The sequence below is a fragment of the Lygodium microphyllum genome, chromosome 2, assembly GCF_053477565.2.
Source record: "Lygodium microphyllum isolate KBCC chromosome 2, Lygodium_microphyllum_v1.1.10, whole genome shotgun sequence".
In the NCBI taxonomy this organism is placed as follows: domain Eukaryota; kingdom Viridiplantae; phylum Streptophyta; class Polypodiopsida; order Schizaeales; family Lygodiaceae; genus Lygodium; species Lygodium microphyllum.
Window position 1 is genome coordinate 151320555 of NC_141136.1, and position 23914 is coordinate 151344468.

The 23914-nt window shown below is 41.5% G+C and overlaps 1 protein-coding gene across 7 annotated transcripts in view; it reads right to left on the reverse strand.

Moving 5' to 3' along the window:
• DEG15 (protease-like protein) overlaps positions 1-22084 on the reverse strand; it is a 61879-nt gene extending 39795 nt beyond the window's left edge. For 2 of the 7 annotated variants that reach the window (XM_087699630.1, XM_087699633.1), the window contains exons 1-2: positions 21810-22070; positions 4780-4826 (exon numbers count right to left, since the gene is read on the reverse strand). In XM_087699630.1, coding sequence (XP_087555756.1) covers positions 4780-4826; positions 21810-21875 — 113 coding nt within the window. In that variant the 5' untranslated portion in view covers positions 21876-22070. Of the gene's footprint in view, positions 1-4779; positions 4827-21319; positions 21401-21809 lie in introns of those variants that run through there. The other 5 variants (XM_087699635.1, XR_015694845.1, XM_087699627.1 and 2 more) reach the window with 5 other exon arrangements.
• Positions 22085-23914: the final 1830 nt, after the last annotated feature.

A 23914-nucleotide genomic window follows, 5' to 3' on the forward strand; every position in this document is an offset into this window, starting at 1 on the left:
TTAGCTCATGGAGTCTACTACTACAACTAATGCTTTGCTACATGGGACAGATTCAGGCTTCCAAGAGAGTGGTAAGAAGCCAGATAAAAAGTTTTTAGAGGCTAATAAAAAGGGAAGATCTGAAAATAGGGCTGAAAAGAGGCCAAACAGTAGGGTAGACCCTATAAATGTGTTGCACATCATAGGAAACTCATGGCGGTGAATAAATGTTTCATTTGTGATGAAGAGGGACACATGGCAAGGAGCCATACTAATGAACAATAAGCAAATAGGGCTGAAAATAGGAAAGATGCAAGAGGGTAGAGACCCAAAACTTCAGCAGGTTTAGTGCTTGATGTGGATAGTGATCAGCCCAATGATGATGCTACAAAGCTTTGTGGAGCATGGGGGGAAATCAGGGACCACCATGAATTAATCTTCTTTCATAATGGTGCTAGAGCGAATTATATCTCCATAGACTTGATAACATGTCTAGGCATTAGAGACAATGAGATGGACCCATGGGACAAATTTGAATGGCTTGTAAAGGCCATGTAGAGCTTGTCACATTGCTCATTGGGAAGCGTCGCTTGCATATTTAGAGTTATGTGGATAGCACAGACTTCTTAATTGCACCACTTGAGGGTTGTCAGGTTTTGCTTGGTATGCCATGGTGCCATAGAGTGCATGCAGTCATTGATTCTCATGACAAAGTGATTATATTTTAGGGCAAGCCCCATACCTTTGATGTAAAACTTAAAGGGGAATCGGTCCCTATTGTATCTACTTAAGCTATTTCAAAAGCAATGAAAAATCATCCTTCTGTGTACTTGGTCTTCGTTAAAGATAAAGACCAATGATAATGTTGATGATGGGAATGTGACTAAGTTGGATAAAGATCGCATTTCATTTCTGAACATGTCTGCTGATTGCTTTTCTCAATCACTTACAGGGCAGCTACCACCTGAAAGGTCTGAAGATCATATAAGATCTGTCATGTAGAAGGCAAGGGACAAGACAACCTGTGGATGTAGCAGACACAAAGGGGGAACACCACCTCCAACTGACGAGAGTTGAAGTGCAAATTCATATTATTGAACCAGCCAGAATGAATTAACCTCTGTAACATGGAATGATTGAAGTGTCAGAATAAGCAAGCATGGGGTTCCTTGTGAAACCGATGCATCTTGGACATGATCCAATGCCCCTGCTCAGATAGAACAATATCAAATCTGGCTGAATCTGTCAAGCACCAATTCAAGAATAGGGTCTACTGGGGGGATCAGAGGGAGGGGAAACTGATAGATGAATGATGCACCATATCTCTGTCAAGGATGAGCATCACATTGGGCTCTGCATTTGACAAGCTGCCCAAATACAAAATACAACCAGGGGGATTGGAAAAGAACCAGCATGTTGCCGTATAACACAACTGGCTCAAGTGTCTCAAGCTTCTTGTTGGCAGGATCTTGGTAAAATGCAGCTGTTCTGAATTACATGCTGGTTGGGCCTTGGCAAGGGTGCAAAAAAATGCAGGAAGAGCCTCTGCTAGAAATGAAGGTAACCAGCCTGCTCAGAAGAAGTTTGCACTGGACAGCATACTGGCACAAAATGGAGTTTCTTGATCAGCACTGGTCTGAAACCACAGTAAACCCATGTGGCTGACCAAAAAACACAAGTACTTGTACCACATTGCCCAGAAATGGTCTGAACAGCAGTCCCTCTCTTGTAGACAGCACCTGCAGAAGGTGAGAAAGCAGGAAAACAGGAAAGCAGCTCTGATATGCTGCAATCTAGATCTGATCCAATTGTAATCTGCAGCCCAAATTGCAAAGGGCCTACATACCTGCTGAAAAACACAAGCACCAAACATGTTGTACATAAACAATAATATGTTGAACACAAACACATGAATAAAACACAGAGGGCACACTGGAAGATGCCAAAAGGTGATACAGAGCTCATGGAGATAAGGCAGCAAACGTCAAGTTGTCCTAAGTGGAACCACTCTGTTTTCATGCACAGGTATGTAATTTCATTTTAGAGCTATGCCAGGAGATCAGATCAAATTTGAGGTCAAGGTAATCACTCGGAGAAGGCGCATCTATCTTCAGAGAAGTTTTTTGATTGCTGAAGCTGCGTCCTTTTCACCAAACAAGATGCCAGATACACTCTAGGGGGAATCTTTGACAGCTCCAATCTGACCTGATCAGGAGTTTGTTGGCGGGTCCACATTGTGCCAAAAGGGCCGATGCCCAACCTACTGAACTGAATATAAGCCAAGTAAAAGATTGAAGATGCACTGAAGGTTTTGGCAAAAGGCCCGATGCCCAATCTGCTGAACTGAATCTGAGCTGAGTACAAGATTGAAGATTCACTAAAGATCATGATTGTGGACTGATTTGACTGATTGACTCATGGAGGATCATGAACCTCAAGAGGCTTTTAAAAGCCAAAAATTCGAAGTTACATGTAGGCCAACCTTCCTAAAAGTAAATACAGAGTCGATCAAATCATAAGACGCTGCTTTTTAAAACAAACAACACAAGCATCTAGGTTAAGTTCTTACGCCCATAACTTTGACCAATTATGTATCTATGGTCTAGAAGCCATTCTCACAAGGTTAGGCTCAATCTTAGTTGCACTAGTACCACATACAAAAGGTTTCATACTATACCATGCTTTAGGTACCGTACCTTACATATTAGTACCATAAGGTAACAACTTAATGGATACATCTTTTCCCGTTCGAATTGCACTTTGGGATGAGCTAAATGCTCCTTATATTAATATGCTTCTCCCATGAGAATTAGAGATTCAAACAATTTTCTCTCAACCTTTCTCTCTCAAGCCCACACTTCTCTTATTTGTATGATCACTCGTGTATGATGAATCCACTTCCATCTATGTAGTTGTAAGTTGTAGGTAGTAGTAGCGCATGTTGCCCATTAGGTTTTGGCATGTTACCCTCAAGTATTCATCTTATATACTCTAATAACATTGCTATTTAGACTTGAAATATCTATTATATTATCTTTAGTCCTAAATAACCAAGTTTTTTTGTTCGTACTAATATCATATTGTACCTTATAAAATCTTCAAGTACCATTTAGTATCATATTTTATTGTACCGTACCGTATCATACCTTTTGTACTACCTGACGACTATGGGCTCAATCCATCACTTGAAACAATCTATTTTGCGAGGATATCTATTGCCACAATCACACATGCAATACATTCTTTGTGTGCATTCTTGGGGCATTGTATTTTCATTGCCCTTTGGTTTACAACCATTACTCGCTCTATTGAGTTAGGAGTTTTTCCAACTCCATATCGAGATGTCTTGGCCCCAGTCCAGTATGATCAGTGTCATGAGCAATTTTACCTGACTAGGTTGGCCCCACTTGGGGCTGTTGCAAGTCAACCGTATTTGTCTATATCAGATAGGCCAGCTCCATTTCTCCTACCTATACATAGGCCACCCATAATTGTACTTCCCATCAGCTTGGACTGGGAGCTAGTGTGGGATCTTTTTGCCTCCATTTCATCATCTCCTTGCTGTCCACTCTCGTCAAGCTTGTCACTGCCCTTTGGTTTACCAGCTGTATATAAAGGAATATTTCTGTTCACAGCCTAGATCATTGCTCTGTGTTATTGTGGGGTGGTGGTTTGAAAGGGATTGCTCATGTGATCTTACTTTGATTGATGAAACCCACAAGGGAATAATAAGTTAATTGGTTGTGGCTAATGAGTTATTGGTACAAGCCTTCTAGGTCAACATCCCTATTTTGGTTCCATTATTCACACTTTAATGTATAAAAGTTATGATGCATAATTGCTGTGAAATGCAGGGATAAGCACATTCACCCATGAGCTGAGTCTCTCTTTTGCATGTGACATCTGAGGTAGTGCTAAAGTATCAGCACATCTGACAGCATGATGCACTAACAAAGTCTGCTCAATAGAGAGTGCAAGATTAGCAAAAGAAATGTAGAGTTTCAAAAATTGGTTGCATGAAAAAATGATCATACTTTCTGTCTTATCAGCAGAAGAGATTGTCTGAAGAACAATGTCCTTGTAATGCAGCTGATTGATCAGATTATCGATTGGATGAGGTACATATATTGCTCAAACTGCCACAACTCAATGATCACATCATGAAGGCTATAGTGAAGGGAACACAAAGAAAAAGGAGAATGTTTTGCATGAAGCTTCCAAGATTAATGAACGTCATCACCAAATCTTTTAAAAAGAAGCTGGAGAACCAATTGACTTCATGAATCTTACACTCCTAAGGACGACTACTTTTCTAAAGAAGAATTGTACACTGGACCGCCCCTTGAGGCAGCTACCTTTGGATAGCGAGCTAAAATCTCTTATACATACGCGTAGCATGCTTGTCGCACATGTTCTATACACTGTACACCTTCTGCCCTTCCTCTAGCTAACAAAAGATGTGTTTTTGCATATAAGAATGTTTTGACAAGTTATGTGAATGAAATACTGTACCAGCAATTAAAAAAAGAAAGAAAGTTCGAAGTCAAATAGATGTAAAGTCAATGGATCCAAACAAACACATCCGTACTAAGAGAGAAAAAGTATCACATTAGTACGACTTTTGAGCCATAAGACATGTAACTTTCTCAGTAATGTAAAAGTTTCTGGCACAACTGCACTTTTCATCATCAGATATCTCATGTAAACACTCTTAGTCTCCTGCTAACTTTAAAAACACAGCTAATATTTATGGCCTTCATTTTGCAACCATAATTCACATTTACAAAAATCTGTACATACTCAGAATGATGGAATGCATGGTTCCGCATCTTCCTTCCCTTGGGATCCTACAGCAACAAGAAGAAAAATATTAGCACATTACATATCCACCAAACCATCTCTCCCTCCCTCCTCACACATAACAGCATAGACCATCTTTTACCTCTCTAGTACAACCTAGCTAAGCTGTGCACTCAAAATGCACACAACATGACATCGATGGGACCATTCATCCATAGCACCTTACAAATAGCACTTTCAAATGTGCAGTTTCAAGGACAGTAGTTCATCAAGATCCTCTCTCTCTCTCTCTCTCTCTCTCTCTCCCTACACGACTATGCACCATCTTCCAACACCTATCTATGGAACCATTCATTGCTATCTATGTATAGACAACACCTTTGAAAAGGCAGCTCTTGCTGATATTTGCTTACAGACTGTAGATAACACCTTCAAAGATACAGCTAGACACCTAAAACAACATCTTCAAAGATGTACCATAGAGTCTAATTTATCCAGTTCATTGATAACAAGTTTATTCAACAATTCAATATGTGAGCATCCATAGTGTTATTATTTTCATCTCACTTGTGAGTCCCATCACTAAGATGGAGTATGTCTTGCCTAGGGCATCCAATGATCCCAATTCTTTGTTAGCACCCTCTTAATAGCGTTCTTTTCTTGCCAACACCATCTCAATAGGGCACTGCACAACAATTTCACATGCAAGGCTTGAAATACCTTGGCCTTCATACTCCATTCATCTTGTTTTGTGCCTTTCATCATACATGTTCACTCATTTTTCCATCTTGCTACCAAGGACATCTTGACATGGTAGCTGTGAAGAAAACTGCTAGGGTTTGCACTGAGGACACACAGAGTGTACGACCACGACAAAAACACAAAGAGACTGACATAGACACCGGGCAAAACTCAAACCCTAAATGCAAAACTCAAAACTCAAACCCTAAACACAAAACTCAAAACTCAAACACAGAAACTCAAACACAAACAGAAGAAGGGAGAGAGAGAACACAACTCTGAAGTGAATGAATGCTGTAAATGAATGTAAGAGTGTACAGTGTGCTCAAGGGCAAAGCAATGTCGGAGTATGACATCCAACAGAGATGGATCCAAAGTCTATGACCACCAGTCGAAGAGTGAAGAGAGAGAAAACTGCAAAACGCTGACACCGGGGGCTGCCAAAGACAGAGGTGACAGCTGCAGAGTGAGGAGATGACACCAAGCGGCTCCAGAAGGATGCAAACGCAGGTTGTAGGATGTCGTCTGATGTTGGAGATGCTGGCGATGGCAGCAGGAGGCCAAACACAACCTAGGAGATGGCGCCTGACAGTGAACGACAACTAAAAGAAGGCGCCAAGGCACTGCGAGGCTGAAGGGAGAGGTGGCAACAATCGCGACGAGGGCTAGAGAGCCACATGGAGGTAGACTGATGGCTGAAATCTGCACTAGAGAGTGTGAAACCTGCACAGGCCGAATGAGGCTAAATGGGGGCAACCTATCTATTTATAGATGTGGAAGGGTGCCCAAAACTTAGGGTTTTCACTGAACTCTATCGAACCACTCCCTGTTTTAGGGTTTCCACTGGACTCTCTCGAACCGCTCCCCGTTTTAGGGCTTTTACTCTAAAATAGCATTTTTTTAGTGTGTTTAGGGACTGTTTAAGAGGCTAATCAGCAAGTAATGCATATTTTAGCTCAACACGCCCTCTCAGGCCCAAAACTGAGTTGAAAGGTTAGGCCAACCACTATGATGTTTATTGACACCAAGGCATTCCACCCCAAATTAGCCAGGGCATTGGAAAAAGGGTGCACGTCGGCTGCCCAGTGGCCTACCAAGACTACAGAGGCGATGGTTATCTTATCAAGGGAATCCAAGTAGTTACCCCAGAGAGGACAGGGCATCGGACAAAGGGTACACGTCGATTGCCCAGTGGCCTACCAAGCCCTACAAAGGTGGATGGAACTACATGGAACTTTTTTTTTTAAATAAGTGAGGTAAATTTTATGGGATGCGGCCGATGGAGTAATAGTGACCCAAAAGACGGGAGTAGAGAGGGTATACCCAACACATCACAAAACAGTACAAGCTAACCCATCCACTCAGGGTATTGATGACAAGGAAAAATAGGTGATGAGATATCCATGTGATGGAGGATGGTGGTGTGGTAACAACAATCACCGGTGGAAACAACTTAGGATTCGCTCAAGTGGTGCTCTGCACAATGAGATGCAAAGTATGCTACATGCGAAAGAATGCTCATACAGTAGGTGCTACTTGGACAGTGTCTCTCATGGAAAAATTGTTCACTTGCCCAAGCGCCCTAGTACAAAGATGATGAAATCATGCAATGCAAAGGGTAAGGGACAACAGGGGGGAGAAACTGATGTCGAAGACAAAGTGTTGAAGTCTGTAGAATACCAAGAAGGGTAGGAGCCCCCTCTCAACCTAGATGTAGATGTGCTGAAGAAGGAAGAGGAGCCTGATGTCGATCTTCGTATGGTGTTGAGAACCATAAGGAATGAAAGAAGATAAAGTGGATAAAGTGGATGAAATGGATGAAGCACCCTGCTAGAATAGCAAGGTAGAAGTCACCGTCATGATAGCATCAAGAGAGAGATGCTACGCGATCCACCTCTGGAGTGGAAACCGCCATGCTGGAAGAAGAGCAAGCACTCCTAGGATGATGAAACCATGAAAGGAACGGTGCGCATCCCCACGTCTCTAGCCCAGGTAGGACCAAAGCAATCTGCAAGTTAGCCCTACACTGAAAGACAAAACCCTACAAAAGATATGAGAATCTGCAAACACAGAGGTTAGTGGTGAGAGACTCCAAAGCAAAACAAAACAGAAAGAAAATCTAACTCAAGACATGCAATGAATGTATATGTATGTGAGTAAATGCAGCGGAAGTCAAAATAATGAAAAAGCTAAGGACAATGAATCCTATGGCCCCAACTCTAAGAGTGCGAAAAATGAATGCTAGACTGACCTAGGGTATCCAAAAGGACCTAGAGACATGCTAGCCTAAGAAGGTGGCCACCATCGCGTACGTCTAGTAGCAAGGCTCTGCCAAGGGAACGCCTAACGAGGGATCAAAACCTGAAGAACAATCAGTCAGTCCCTCAGGGGTAGTGAAAGAGATCGGTTGCTGAGGCTGTACTCGAGCTACATGTCCAACAGCAACAACGGGTGATGAAGGAGCGGAAGGCGTAGCCCCACTGAACTGTGCAGTTGCAACAGTCTATAGAGGCTTTTTAGATGGAAGACCTTGGGCCTTGGAGCGACACTCCTCGTCCACATAGTCTGCTCTCTGGCAATGTGTGCAAAACCGGATTTTCTTAGGGAGTTTGAAACCAGCATTCCTTCTTGGAATGGGCGGTAATAACCTGATTTAAGAGTTAATTACAGCAATAAATAAATGCACATAAAATGAAATACACACTTTACCATAACATTCTTGGACAGTAGACACCCTATTGGCCCCAAAATTAGCGCCCCTTGCGGTATTTCTTTAGCTTTCATTCAATTGGAAGGAGTACAACTCGAGATTCTTCAATCTCCTCCTGCTAACCAATTGCTCTTGCTGTCATAAATGGCCAGCAAGCCTTTTGGGTCATTTGCCCCTTGATTTATCCGAGACTTCTTCTCCAATTTGACCTTGGTTGGCCAAATGCTGCCCCAAATCAATTTGGGATGGGTTGGCTCCTGAAATCCCTTGATAATCTTCAATTATCAGTTGCTGATTTCAGTCCCTTGAGCCTTCAATCTTTGGCACGAATCCCAAGGTGGCTGCTAAACCCTAATTTCTACTGTAAATTAGGGCTTACTGCAGAAATTACAGATCAGCCCACCAAAAATGGCTAAGATCTCCTCCGAATGGCTGAGAATTGCTAAGAATGGCTGAGCATAGGCTGAAGGAGATGAGAGAATGTTGTAAAGAGAAAATTGTAAGATTTGTCACGAAGAACTAATCAAAATCAGCTGCTGCCCTGCTGTACCAGCCCCAAACGGATGCACCAACAACAAGACGAGCATCAGAGACTGTGATCTTCAGGAGAAAGTGCATCAGCAGCAATTATTAGCTTCCCAAGGTCAAGAAATATGCAATCTCCATCACCAAAATGGTCTCCAATGGCTGGGAAATGGCCCCAAAAGCTAGCAACAACAGTCCAACAACTCCAAAATGAAAAACCGAGATTTCTCTCTCCCTTCAGCCCTATTTAGCTTTTCCCCCACATGCATGGGAAAGTTTTGCCAAGTGGCAGCTTTCTTAATCCATTTTCAGCAATTTCCAGCCATTTAAATAATTTTCAGAATTAATTAATTCTGAAAATTAATTGTGCTGCCAGATAGGTTTAGATTCTTTGGTTCCATCTGAGGAAGAGGAGTCACCCTTTGATTGGTTTGCCTTCACATCTTGTGAGTTCTTGCCACTGGTGGTTTTTCCTCCCGAAGAAGAGGCAACCAATCCCCTTTGCTCTGAATAAGACTGTGATGAGAATTTATTGTGGACTTGATCATGTAGCCTTGCATAATGCAAGAATTGATACTTAAACTCGTAGAAGGTTGGCAATCGAGGTTGGGAGATAATGTGCTGAATGAAATTAAATTATTTTTCGGATAACTTATTCAAGAAGAATGTAACCTAATCATCATCTAACTTTGGAGAGCCAATAGTGGCGAACTCGGCAAGTAACTGCCTATCTTCAACTAGCTTGACTTTCAGATCATCCCCTTCCTTAATAGAGAACTCTTAAAGCTCAAAGTTGAGATTGATGGGCTGAGTACGATCACGAGCCGCATAGCGGTCGAGAAGGTGAATCCAACGCTCTGACGCGAGCGGGAAGTGCTGCAACTGAGAGTAAAACTCAAGAAGCAATCCCTGCATCAGCTCAACATTGGCTGTGGCATTGCGGGCTCGCCATTGACGGATGTAATCAGGGTGAGCTAGTCGAGGATCCGGCATAGGCTCTAGACCAATGACGAGGTCCCAAAGACCCTGAGACTCAAGCACTTGTTGCATGAAATTAGACCAAGTGGTGAAATTTGACCCGTTAAAACGTGTCTTATCCGTGAGGGCATTCTTGGCCATTGCAACAGGAGTGGTAGTGCTCGGAGATTGATAGTGTGAAAAAGTGTACTAGGGATAGGATGGGGGAGTGAAGTACACTTGGGAATGGGCCCCAAAGTGTCCACCAAGCATGCGGGTAATGTGCAAGGTGGATCCATATGTAGGGATGGGTTGACTAGGCATGGGCATGGTAGCCACATGAGGAACCCAAGGAGGTAGGACGGGGGAACACGAGAAGCAGAAGAGGGAAATCCCTGCATAGGTGTAACCCAAGGAGAGTGTAAAGACGCACCATAAGCTGAGGATGGAAACCCCTGTGTATGAGTGGTCATGGGAGATGTGAAGCTGGGGATAGTGAGGGGGATGCCCATCACAATCGACCCAGGAGTTATGGATGTGCTCATTTACTGAAAGGTGAGAGGCACTGCGTTAAAGGATGGCATTCCCCCTAACGAAGTACCATGGCACAAAGAGGTAGAGAAAGGGGCGGAGAAGGAAAAAGTGCTAGGACCGGGGATGGAAAATCCAACCCCTAGGGTGTGTGATGCAGATGTGGAGTGTAATTCAAGGTTTTGGAAAGATGATGAGGGGTGATCAAGGTGTGATATGGAAGAGGGTGGGATGGGAGGAAAGTGAGAAGTGTGTGTGATATGCTCAAATGAAACAAAAACTGTAGATGTACTTGAATTCCATCTGCTTCGTGAGCCCCCTCTATTGAAGTTCACATACGCAAAGCCATCCACATCCTATACCTCAAAAGAAGAAACAGGTGAGGGTTTTGATTCATGCAACACAAAAGAATTATACAAACCTGACATTGGACCTAACTGAGATGATGAAGATGGATCGCTAGATGTTCTGAATAACGTATATCCTCCATGATCAAAGAGGTGGCCAGCCTCACCAACCGGTCCGGATGTGGTAGCAAAACTGGTAGGAGGGGTGTAAACATGACCGTACTTGTTGCGATAATACTCCTCAAAGTCCTCTGTCATACTAGTGAAATCTGATGAAGGTGGAGTGTCATCATCCTCACTGAGTCCATAATGCGGTCTCAGGGCCTCCAATGATGGAGAAGCCTGATAAGGCATCATACAAACTAGAGAAGAAGGTGTCTGGGACATTGTGTGATTACGAGTCGTATTGTGTGCCTCCCACAAAGACTAGCTCTCCACAATATCCGCAGGATACTCTTTACAAGAGCACCGATTCTGATACCGTGTAAAGAAAATTGCTAGGGTTTGCATTGAGGACACACAGAGTATATGACCATGACAGAAACACAAAGACTGACACAGACATAGAGGGAAAAACTCAAACCCTAAATGCAAAACTCAAAACTCAAACACAAACATAAGAAGGGAGAGAGAGAACATAACTCTAAAGTGAATGAATGCTGTAAATAAATGTAAGAGTCTACAGTGTGCTCAAGGGCAGAGCAATGTCGGAGTGTGACGTCCACCAGACACGGATCCCAAGTCTGTGACCACCAATCGGAGAGTGAAGAGAGAGGAAACTCCAAAACGCTGACACGCCAGAGACAAAGGCGACAGCTGTAAAGTAGGGAGATGACACCAGGCGGCTCCAGAAGGATGCAAACTCAAGTTGTAGGATGTCACCTGATGTTGGAGATGCTAGCGATGGCAATTGGAGGCCAAACACAGCCTGGGAGATGGCACCTGACAATGGGCGACAGCTGGAAGAAGGCGCCAGGGCACTGCGAGGCCGGGGAGAGAGGTGGCAGCAGTCGCGAGGGCTAGACAGCCACATGGAGGTAGACTGATGCTGAAATCTGCACTAGAGAGTGTGAAACCTACACAGACCAAATGAGGCTGAATGGGGATAGCCTGTCTATTTATAGATGTGGAAGGGCGGCCCAAAAATTAGGGTTTCCACTGAACTCTCTCAAACCGCTCCCCATTTTAGGGTTTCCACTGAACTCTCTCAAACTGCTCCCCGTTTTAGGGTTTTTACTCTAAAAGAGCATTTTTTAGTGTGTTTTGGGGTTGTTTAAGAGGCTAATCAGCAAGTAATGCATATTTTAGCTCAACAATAGCATTGCCCTACTAACTTCGAGCCTATTTTTAGCTGTGTTTTACTAGTTTTGAGCCTCCCATAGCTGTATTTTCGACCTAAGTCACCTCACATTGTGTCGTTTACTAGTTTGCTTGACAACTCAATGTTTGTACACAATTACTACACTTCCTTTGTCTATCACCTTGACTTTCAAGAGAGAAATTTTCTATGCTTTTGTCCCCATAATAGCTTGTGTACAAAAGAAATGTAGTTTGTAACAGTCCCATATAACTAGGACTAACTATGTTCTCACAATCAACAACATCTATTGTTTCCTAGTCCGGCCAATTTCTATCCAATAGGATGAAGCTTCTAGTACTCTACTTTTCATGTCACAATGAATCAAGGGGCAAAGGTGGCTGAAGGAGTGGGTGTTGGAGTGTGTCATACTCGTTCAGATCCTGAAAATGCAGCAGGCAGTCTCTGTGATGATCAGCTGGCTGAAAATGCAGATCAGTGTTGATGATGTCAATCACACCTGTCAGAATCAGTACGGATGATATCAGTCGCACCTGTCTGAGTCAGACTGAAAGCAGAGCTGAAATCAGAGGCCACCAGAAGTCTGCTGAGCAGTAAAACGCAGATGAACAGCTGCTGAACAAGACCTCCAGACTGAATCAGGCTGAAAACAGAGCTGAAATCAGAGGGCAGCAGCACAGGGAAGTCTGCTGAGCAGTAAAACGCAGATGAACATCTGCTGAACAAGACCTCCAGACTGCAAAATGCAGGGCTGAGAGTGAAGCCTGCAGTGACTGCAGAAAATGCAGGCAAATCTGGTCCCGATAAGCAGGAGACGAGCTCTCACAAGTGGGTAGCAGTTGGAGACTGAAACACAGGCAATACAAGATGTCAACCAGCTCCAAAAAGGCTCCAATGAGGCAGGTGACAGCTGAGAGCAGGTCACCCGGCATGAAAAAGACCGTAGATAGCAAGAGCAGCACTCGAACACACTTCACAAATTGGTGTCGGCAACAGTGGATGATGAGAGGGCTGAAGGTGGGGCAGGCTGAAAATGAGGGAATCAAGATGTAGGATGTGCAAAGTGGCTGGACAGATCCCTATGTATGAACATGGGAACCAACCAGCCGTCTAGGGTGGCACCTAGGCTCTATTGGGTAGCACCCACACATTTTGGATGCATTAAATGTCTAGGGTGGCACCTAGGCTCTATTGGGTAGCACCCACACATTTTGGATGCATTAAATGTGGCCACTTGGACACTTTTGGTACATTTAATATTTGAGTTTTGAGGATGTTTAACAAGCTGAAAAAGGGGATTAAAGTTAAGTACCCCTTTTTGGCTTAAGTCCCACACATAGGGTTAGAAGAACAACACTATACTACAACAAATGGGAAAAAAAGAAATGCTGTAAAATACATAGGTAAATATGAAATACATTCAAGCATATGGAATGGTAGAATTGTTATTAACTACTGAGTGAGCACTCGAGATAAAACAATCCTCCATGCATGCTAGGATGCGGGAATGTAAGTGCTTCAAACAACGTACTATGCTTGGAATTATATATTCAATCATTTTCAAGGTTTAATCATTTAAGAAAATAGAAAGAACAAGTACTTGAGGGCTCAATATGACAATTATTTAGAAAACACAGTCATGAGTACTTACAAGAAAGGAAGACCAAATGAGGATTAAAGATGGGCCACCCCTCCAGGAGCGTATTTCTACTTAACCCATGTCCCTTACAGGTTAAGCTCAATTACAATCAACCTATGAGTGAGAAGAAGTTACTCTCACTCTCACAAGATCATGTGAAAGATGTACATGCACACATGAATCACATATATACCCTTGCTATAAAGTAAGACAACTAATTTCTTTACAAATTGAGAGTGAGATTAAGAGAAAAACGGCCCTTCTCCATGATAGATCAGTAGTATATCAAGATGGATTCTTTCTTGATCTTGCAATGAAAGAAGAGCTTCAGAAGAAGATATTGTGTTGGGTTTTGGGGATATTTGATGATGATGGGAGTTGAAAATGATGATGGAGATGGATGGGGCTAACTAGCTTCAACTACTATACATGAGTTTACAACCAAGAAATTTGATGTAAAATGATGGAAAATGAGCTTCTTTTATAGAAGAAAGGGAAGAGTTAGTGAAAAATAGAAAATTGGAGTAGCACAAGACAAGTGTCCCAACCACATCATAAGGTGTAACAAGTGGTGGGACACTTAGAAGCTTGTGTGACAAGTGTCACACTTGTCTCTTCTCTGTGGCCTTCATTTTTGTATTAAAAGCTATCAAGAATAGAAGCAACCAAATTTAGCGAGCATTGTCAGAACACAAAACTTACTATTTTTAAAATGTCATCTCTTTGTTTAAAACTACTATCAAGAATAGAAATAACCAAATTTAGCAAGCACTGCCAAATACAAAATTTACTATTTTTAAAATATCATCCCTATGTTTAGAACTAGCATTTTTAGGCCAATCCAAGGCTCCTAAGATTTAGGAATCTCCTAAAATCTAACAATCCTCTAAAATTTAGAAAGTCCCCCTTGCCCCAAATATAGGTGTCATATAAAAGCTATTTTTAAGTATGTTATAAAAACAGTGTTAGAATCTTCATACAAGTTTTGTACACAAAGATATGCATTTTAAGCTTTCAATCTACATATGCACACGCATTGTACAAACATTTCATGATCATGTCATCTTGTTAATTGAAATTGTCTTATCATAGCAGATCTAGCCAATACTTCAAGGTATTAATCATTTATATGTTTAAGTCCTAACTCTCATATGCTTGAGTTCCGATCATACATGCCCAATTGAGCCATATTAGTAAAATTGTGTACTATCTTTTTTCTAACCCACTGTATGGGCCCACCATACTTATGACCACTCAATAGTAACCAACTCTAATACATTTTTCTATATATCTAATAAGTGCAAAGGAAACAAATTCAGTAAATAATTAAATACGCAAATTAATAGAAGAACATAAATTATTTTTCTATTGTGTTATGGTAGATTCTTCTTTTGTTGTGTTGTGACAATCCTCTAACTTTTATTCAGTTGTCCTCAGCTGAAAAACTTCTTTATATGACTAAAGGATATATGGGTAATCCTTCATAAATTTTTCATCTACCCACTGTGAATATGTTACGGATAATTTTTGAATTTCACAAGACTTCTTATGGTTTGATCCTTGTGAAACAAAAATCTATTTAGGTTCGAAGAGTTGTTCTATTGCTTTGACTTCTGGGGGATCTTCAGTAATGGGTTCCTCTGATTTTGGTTTTGTGCAAGGGTTTAGCAAACTTACATAGAAATGATTGTGTATTTCCAATGAGGAGTAGAAAGCTTTATTTTGTCAATTACTTTGAAGGGTCCAAAGTATCTACTAGAGAGCATAGGAAAAGATGAATTTTAATCCAAACTTCATTTTAACCTGCTTTTATCAAATTTGAGTAAGATATATTGACCATTTCCAAAAGTCAAATGTCTTCTTTGTTTGTCTACTTGCTTCTTTTGACACTCTTGGGCATTTTTTATAGTGGCTCTTTACTACCTATAGTTGCATTATTTCTTGCTTGAAGATTTTATGCATATTTCAAGTTTCCTTGAGTGCTAGAAGTACCAACCTCCTATTTCTTTGATGATGACATAGCATGCGTGGACATCCAACCTATGACATCGCACAAATAAATGCTTATTGTGCCTCATCCAAATCAGCAACCTTGGCATCAACATTTGCCTCGTTTGGTTGCATCCGCATATGAATTTCCAGTTTACTTCTTTGACATTAGTGGTGAAGCTTCACAAGCTTCTGCACCATACCATTGTAAGAACAAAATATCTGCTCCTAAGTGCAATGGACTACCATCCCATGTATGCATACAATACTTGCATTTCATTGTACACATGCCTTTCAAAAGCTTTTGGAGAATGGTGACAAAATCCATGCTTGTCTTTTTTCCCCTTTCCATTCCCACAATCTATAGAGGAAAAGAAAAATCTTCTTCAAAATCCAAATTGAAAGACCAAGAGACAAGAAGAAAAATTGTCCAAGGATCGCAAATGAAAGCATGCGTTAACAAACACGGTAAATACAAGAGAAAAACAAGCTGAAACATGACATTACATTCATTACAAATGTGAAGCTGAGAGAGGGACTGTGAACTTTAAGGCTGCTGGTTTGTGCAGTCAACAGCTGGTTGTGGGCTGGTCTGTATAGTCAACCGCAATCGATAAGCTCCAAAGAGTGCATAGCAATGTTTGGAGACAAATTGACAACAAAAACAATCCAAAAAGTGCCAAATTGTGGGGGGGGAAAGGCAGTTTTCCCTTTTTTTTCAGCCAAGGCAAAGTATGGTATTTTTTCATATGTTTTCCATACCAACTATTTGCAAATGTTTGATATTTCAACCATATCCATATGGAGAAAACAATGCTTGATACCATTCTCTCCCTAATCCTCCTTGTGTGGTCATGAGTCTACAATTGGCTTGTGGTGTGACCTATTCAAGTGCCCATATTAAGCTAAAAGAGGTGCATTATACCTTGAACCTTCATTAACACATTAAACAATCCCAAAACTCAATTATACTGAATGTGTTTCAATGTCCCATAAACAAACCCCCGCACTTTTGGTTGGCTCCATCTCTACAAATAGAAAGCGTGCTAGGTCAATTGTATCCTTTGTCATCACTTGGACACCCAATCCCATCCTATCCCACTCTGTCTACATCATCACATGGCTGCCGGCTCCATCACCTGTTGTTGCCACCATCTCCAACTACAACCATGACCACTTGCTACTACCACCTTCACCATCTCATGGCTGCCCTCATCGACATTTATTTCCAACCGGCTAACATTACCTTTATGAGTTGTCATGGTCATCCTACTACTCTCGCCATCACTTCCAAGTGGCTGCCACAATTGTTCTTTCCTAAATCATAAAGGCAAGCATGCACGCATCCAATTCCGCCATGCACACCCTAATCCTCGCTAGTTACACACTGAAGTCAGCAAATCAGCAACCATAACACAATCATGTTCCAGTCTAAGGCCCAATCTCCAGTTTCCTTCCCTAGATGCATCAACTCTAGATGAGAAAGAAGTGTGAGAAAATTCTGTGTTTTCAGCCCTAAAACAATGACCACCATCAAAATCCCCAAATTTGCCTCTTGATTTTAGCACATGCAGGTACACATTGGGTCTTCTACACTTGCATACGAGTCAACTTGGCTATAGATGAGCAATCCTCCCCCAATCTGCTGTCATTTCTCAGATTTTCAGCAAATCCCTTATTATCTGACTGAGATTTGATGGCACGCTTCTCGAGACAAGCTGATAAAACGTAACTTAATTTTTGCTAAAGTTAGAAGTAGATCAAGCCTAAGAAAATTTAAATCCACCAAGGAAGAAGAGATGAGCATAGCCAAGAATGTCCATTGTGGAAACAACTCCTCAGTCATCCATGGCCTAGGTTGCGTCCATTTTGATACTAACAAGGGGCAAGATCTCGCCTCACTAGGAAACATGGTATTTCTCCATGTCTACCCAAAGAAAAGCTCAGATAAACAAAGATCTCGCAACAAATCTTGTCAAGGAGTCATATCACTCGAAGTACCACTCTCAATGAGCCAAGGTCTCTCTAAAGATGAGACAGGCGACGAAGAAGGCTCCTCCATCTCGTAGATGTGAAAGAACACAAACTCATGAGTAGGAGCTCGTGAAAAAGTAGAGAGGGCTCAGATGTTTTAGCTCCATCCTTTGCTCCTAGACAAAGGTGAGGGTATCTCTTCCAATACTTCTCCTCGCGATGGGTACCCTTGCCATAGTATGGGCATTTAGGCTTTCTCTAAATCAGTGTCAAAGCCCAGGGAAGAGTCTGAATGTTTAGCCTTCTTGTTCTTGTTCTTGGCCTTCTTGTCCTTATTCCTCCTCCTGAACCTTCAATAAAAGCTTTAGAAAGGTTGGATCCACTGTCACCAATCTCTTTGAGTCTCTCTTTATGTTCCCAAATAAGTAGAGCTAGCTCTTCCCATAGAAGAGTCTCCCAAACCCTAGAGGTAATCAAACTCATGTAGAAGACATTATACTTGGGAGATGGCAACTAAGTAATGAGAATCATCGACATGTCCTCTAACGAAACTGTCCTGCTAAGGGATGCAAGCTCATCTTACATGTCCTCCATCTTGTTGATGTGATCTTGCATAGAAGAGAAATCATCAACAAAAAGGATCTGGAGTTTTTTTTATCTATGATGATATGGTGGGTAAAGATCTTCCGGTAGTAGAGGGAAGAGAGCTTCGTCCACACCTCCACTGTAGTCTGAAGTCTACACACATGCACAAGGACAAAATCCTATAGACTGATGAAGAGAGAAGATCACGATCTAGAATTAAGCCGATCCCAAAGTAATGCTTCATCCATCGTAGAACCAATGCAAGGGTCCTCCGCTGGATGAGGGATTGGGATAGTAACAAAGTCCCATAAGTCGAAGGTGTCAAGGATACACTCCACTTTGCAAGACCAAAGGGAGTAGTTCACACCATCAAATCCATCTTTTTCAGGAGAGAAGTACTAGCACATGAACAAAAGGAGCCATCAGGGCTATGTGAGGACCTATAGTATGGGCCCTGTGAGAAACATATGGTGCAGTAGGGAGAGGAGAAGGGGGCTCTGATCTTCTCAATCTATCACAGCAAAACCAGGCTCTGAATATCGATCTTCACGTCATTCTTTGTAATGGTCTGACTAATGCGACTGCCTATCGGTGGAAGATTAAATGGTCTCTGCATTGCAATCATCAAGAACATTAAACTCGTGGTAATCCATAACTCTTCAAGAATTGCACTGTGCAAACACACTTTAAATAATTTTGTGTTTGGAGTCGAGTTGGCCAAATGGAGAGAAAATCAGCTACACCCTACAAAGGGAAGTTATAGATGCCCCAAACACTTCATATGACTTATAAGGCCTGAACAAGGCAAAAAACATGTATGTTCTTTGCCAGAAATCTACTCCAAATAGAAGTTGAATGTGATTCTCTTCATGGAACCTCTAAGTTCTCACATTGGTTCTAGTACCATGTGAGTGCACAACCGAAGAGAAAACATGAACATGGAGAGAAAAGGAAAGAGAAAGACTACAATGAAAGAAGAGAATGGAAGAAGAAAATCTGCACTGAACTCCAAAGGAATGCTGAATACAAATAAGACCGATCAGTCTCTCTGCATGCAGCCCAAGGTATCAGTGAGGGCAATGGATTAGGCTAATGATGGAAGGCAGCACCAAAAGATGGAGGAGTATCCCTGAATGTTGGAAGTGTACTGAAACCTACAAAGTTGAATGTCCAGCCAATTGAGGGTCGGGCTATAAATAGCCAATTAGCAAATAAACTGCCCGACTGCTCTATAGGAGTGCCAAAAATCCAGCCAACTATTTTAAAAAATGAAGAAAATGCAGTCATCTACAATATGAGCTGATCACCACAAAAAAAAGGCATGAATACATCCTCCAGTCCTAAAAAAGAAATGCAAGGCTAGAAATAAATTTCACCCACTACGAACACACCTAAAATGACTGAAAAAGAAATGCATGCAATGCATGCTCTAGAAAGGGCTGCCTCTTCCGTTAGAATACATGACAAACTGAATATTAAGAGCTCCTAATGTCCTCATCTGACTTGACTTTGACTACAGAAGATGATTGTGCAAGGCACACGACTACTAATAGGATTTAGGATTGCATGAATGTACACACACAGCTTGGAGAAGAAGAAGCTTGAGCGCACACAACACAAGGTGTATAGACAAGTATCAATGTAGAAGATCTAGAAGACTAAGCTTGCCCTATAATAAATTGGTATATATACATGGTACAGCCATCCTGCTGGTTGTAGCGTCTCTAACAATTTGTGCTTCACCTAACAGCCTAGACAGCAGTGGACTGCTGTGTTTTGCTGTTCTCAGCTCTTCCTCAGTCCCTTGGCATCCTTCATCATCAATATTGGTGGTTTGCTGCACTCAGGATCTATTCTCCGAGGATGAAACTCTCTAATGCTCTCCCTCAGCCCACTTCCACAAGAGACAATGACCATTCAACAGCCTTAGCTCGTTGAGCACACTTTCATTCTTGTCTGAGTTCTCACTGCCTGTGAGTTGTGTTTATGCACTTGGTGTTTTCTACTAGAAGGAAGGAACTGCAGTGTCTACTTAAGTTTGAGAGGTACTCTATGAAGAGTTAGTCTGGGTTGATAAGTCACGGTTCAGCAAGGATACTTTGTGCCTTCTTCAAGGCTATCAGCAGGTGATGCAATTAAGAACAGACTTAATTCTAGTGCAGTACAGCACAACAAAAAAAGGCCTAGTTGGACTGCCACATGGTAACAATAGTTAGGCAGACATTATGGCAGGTCGAGCACTTCAGGCAAGTCAAGCATATCGAGCAGCATTCAGGAAAATTGAGCCCATCAAACAACAGTCAAGCAAGTTAGACATGGACTGCACTGTAGCAGTCAATCACATTGGGCACGCCAAGCAGAAGGCAGGCAAGTCTGGCAGGAAGGGGCTCAAGAAACACAGAGAAAGGTCAAGAGAAACAAAGAGGAAAAGCTCATTCAGTACTTAAAATCGTGCATTGTGAATGAAGAATGAAAGATACAGGGTACCTATGTCAGCACAGATAGCTCTTCCGAACCATGAAGACCATGTGATCACTTTCCAAAGTCAGAAGTCATAGACTATTTTGCAGCCTGTTTTCACATTGTTTAGAGCAGCCAAGTGAAACAGGTAAGGCAGGGAGATCCTCATATGTTTTGGGCATCCATTTCACTGTATTATTAAAGGTGAGTTTCAATTTGAATAGAGATTCAGCCATTTTGCTCATAAGTTGTTATTGCTAGTAAGCACTAAGGCTGTACATGCATTCTTCTGGATCAATTCAAGATTGGTTCTTTTTCATTTTGACTCAGTCATAGACATTCAATGAAGGTCAATGTGCTTATTGCACATATTGCTAGAACGGGTAATCTATGTTTGCAAATCACATATTGCAGTATAAGTGTACCCACAGTAACTGTCAGATTTTGTGGAGCAAAGTGGAGAAGGCAAAGAGTGTAAGCACTTAAGCTTTTGTCCATGTATGAATTCACCTTACTTAGAGCCAGTTTACTAAACGATCCATAGGTTGAGCTGAAAACTTTGATCAAATCTGCAGCTTAATAGCATACATATGCCACCTCTTCCACTGCCAATTAGAGGTAGTCCATGATTTTGGTTTATGGTAGAAGCTAACAGTGATCTTCTGCCGATCATGCTTATGAAACCCTTTTCTTAATAAATTACTTACAGCTTATAGGCATGCCTTGACTAGATTGAGAACCCATTCATGGCAATTAGAACATGCCTTGGCAAAAATTTGACCACCTCATTTGAGCATGCATGCCTTGACCGGATTGAAAGCCCATTCTTGGCGATTGGAATGTGCCTTTGCAAAAAAAAAAATTGAACACTTCATTTGAAGAACAGACTAGTGAGACAAGCACATAGCTTGACTGAATTAAAAACCCCATTCTTAACAATCTGGGCAACATTGCTGGTGACACGGATATGACTGATAAAATCGTCAACAGCTTTGCACCCCGAAAAAAAAGCATCTAAAAGTCATTAAAAACTCTGATTAAGCAAAAATTGAGCAACAAAGAAGAGAGATAAGCACATGGGTTGACTGAATTATAGACCCATTCTTGGCAATGGGGATATTGCTGGTGACACAGTTATGACTGATAAAATCATTAACAGCCTTGCAAAAAGAAAAACAAGAATAGCATCCAAAAAAGAAACATTAAGAGCTCTGATGAAGCAAAAAGTAGACAAAGAATGATGGGGGCACTTACAGGGCCATGTACTCGGACCATCACAGCAGCAGCTCGAGCAGCAGAAGTGACCTCCTTGGGCACCATTGCTGCTGCCTGTGATTGTGGGGCAGACCTTGTCTTCTCTTTTAATTATGTCAGGAACCCATGGACAGAAGAGGGCAAACACGCCTGAATTGTCAGAGGAAGAGGAGGACGACCCCTCTCGCGCTTTGCGTGGTCTTTGGGTTGCCGCAGAGAAGACTAGCCATAAACGCATCTTTTATAGGTGCATCAACCATTGATTGTAGTCATAATTGTCATCACGGTCGTAATCATAGGCCTAATCATGATCGTTATCTCGATCATAGTTCGTTATCATAGGCCTAATCATTGGTAATAATAAATTATAATCATCATCATCATCGTCATCAAGGCTCATAGGGCTGACTCACATATGGCCCACAGAAATATACCCGAATATTAAGATCGATATCTTTCTTATAGATAAAAATAAGGTTGATATTCCTAAATAGATGTTAACTAATAATAGCGTTAGGCATGTCCTATTGATAAAAATAAGGCTCGTCTATATATCTACATTTACCTATTCGAATGAAAGAACCTTACCTAGGCATTGAAGGTAAGACCGAGCCTACCTGGCCAAAAAAGGTTGCTTTGGAAGTCACACACTTATTTGTACTTCTTTTTTCTTTTTTCTCACTTTGATATTGGAATTTGGAGTCTCTTATAATATAAAACTAAGTCTGACATCTGCAGCTCGTTTTAGGTTTTGGGATTTTGTTTGTTAGACAATTTGAGGTGGATATTGGAAATTCCACCTACCTTGCTGGGGTTCCTTGCCAAAGGGAAAGGAATTAGGTATGGAGAAAGTAGGCTCTAAAACAACATCACTATTGTATAGTAACCTCTTGCAAATATTTTTTCATGGGTATGTAAGTTGTTATTTGGTTCTTCCTTAAACCCTCCTTAAAGGCATCAGTGTGATGACTCGTGGGCTCCTTCTCCATCTATCTACCCAAAGGTAGATGTTAATAGACATCATGAGGAAAAGATAGGAATGCCTTATTAATTGGGCAAAAAATAACTGTGCAATAGTGCAGCCCGTAGCTCCTAAGAGATCTGCTTGGGTAGAACCATACACCTTTGGATAGCCTCACTTGTAGATGCACTTCATGGTGAAGTGATAATAGGATACAACGGGTCATTCTCCTATTCTACACTCATTCCATCTAAAGTTTCAAGGCAGGGCCAATGATACATTGGATTATGTATCCAAGCTCAAGTTTCTCAAGGAATCGCTAAGGATCCTCTTCACTTGAACCATGAAATTCAAGGACAAAACTGGCTAGTGAAAATGGTCAAAAAATCAATTAATCAACTGTCAAAAACAAAGTCAAATTGTCACTCCTCATTGGGGGCACCAAAAACAATTTCACATGAGTGGTGATCAAGGATAATCCTCTCTCACAACCCGAAGACACGAGCGAAAAGGAGTGCTGAAAATACGTATGACTTTGCCAAAGTGAAGAACTCAACTCAATAAAATCACTAATGCATAGCCAAACACAAACGAGACAACAAAAACATCAATGCCTCTTGTAGCCATCGAACCCATAGAATGTAAAGCGTACATTTCCATAAAAACAAACTTGAAAGTCTTGAGTTCAATATTTGAAAAAATCTTTATACAAAGAATTTTTCAATACCAAAAAATATATCCTACCTCTCCACTAAGGACAAATCTCCAAACTTCCTGGTTTCAACTTTGAGTAAATCTCCACCTTTTCAACAGGCCTTAGGCCACTCATCTCCAACTTAAGATTTGGAGTGACCCTGCTCTCTCTTCACATTAGTATTCTTAGTTCAGAAAGAGGAGGCCTCCACTCCTTTAAAACCAATGTTTATATAGCTTCTTCCTCCCTCTAACACCACTTCTCCTCTAAAAAGCTTTATTGATTTTTCTTTACATTTAACTTATTAAAGAGCAGTGAGGCTTTTCTACTATTTTTTATGCTTTTGATTTGAAAGCAAGCCACCCCCTACTACTCTCCTTCATGGCCATTTATTGCACCGATGCTCACAAGTCATCTTCTTCGCGTGTGTCGTCATTGTCCTTATTGGCC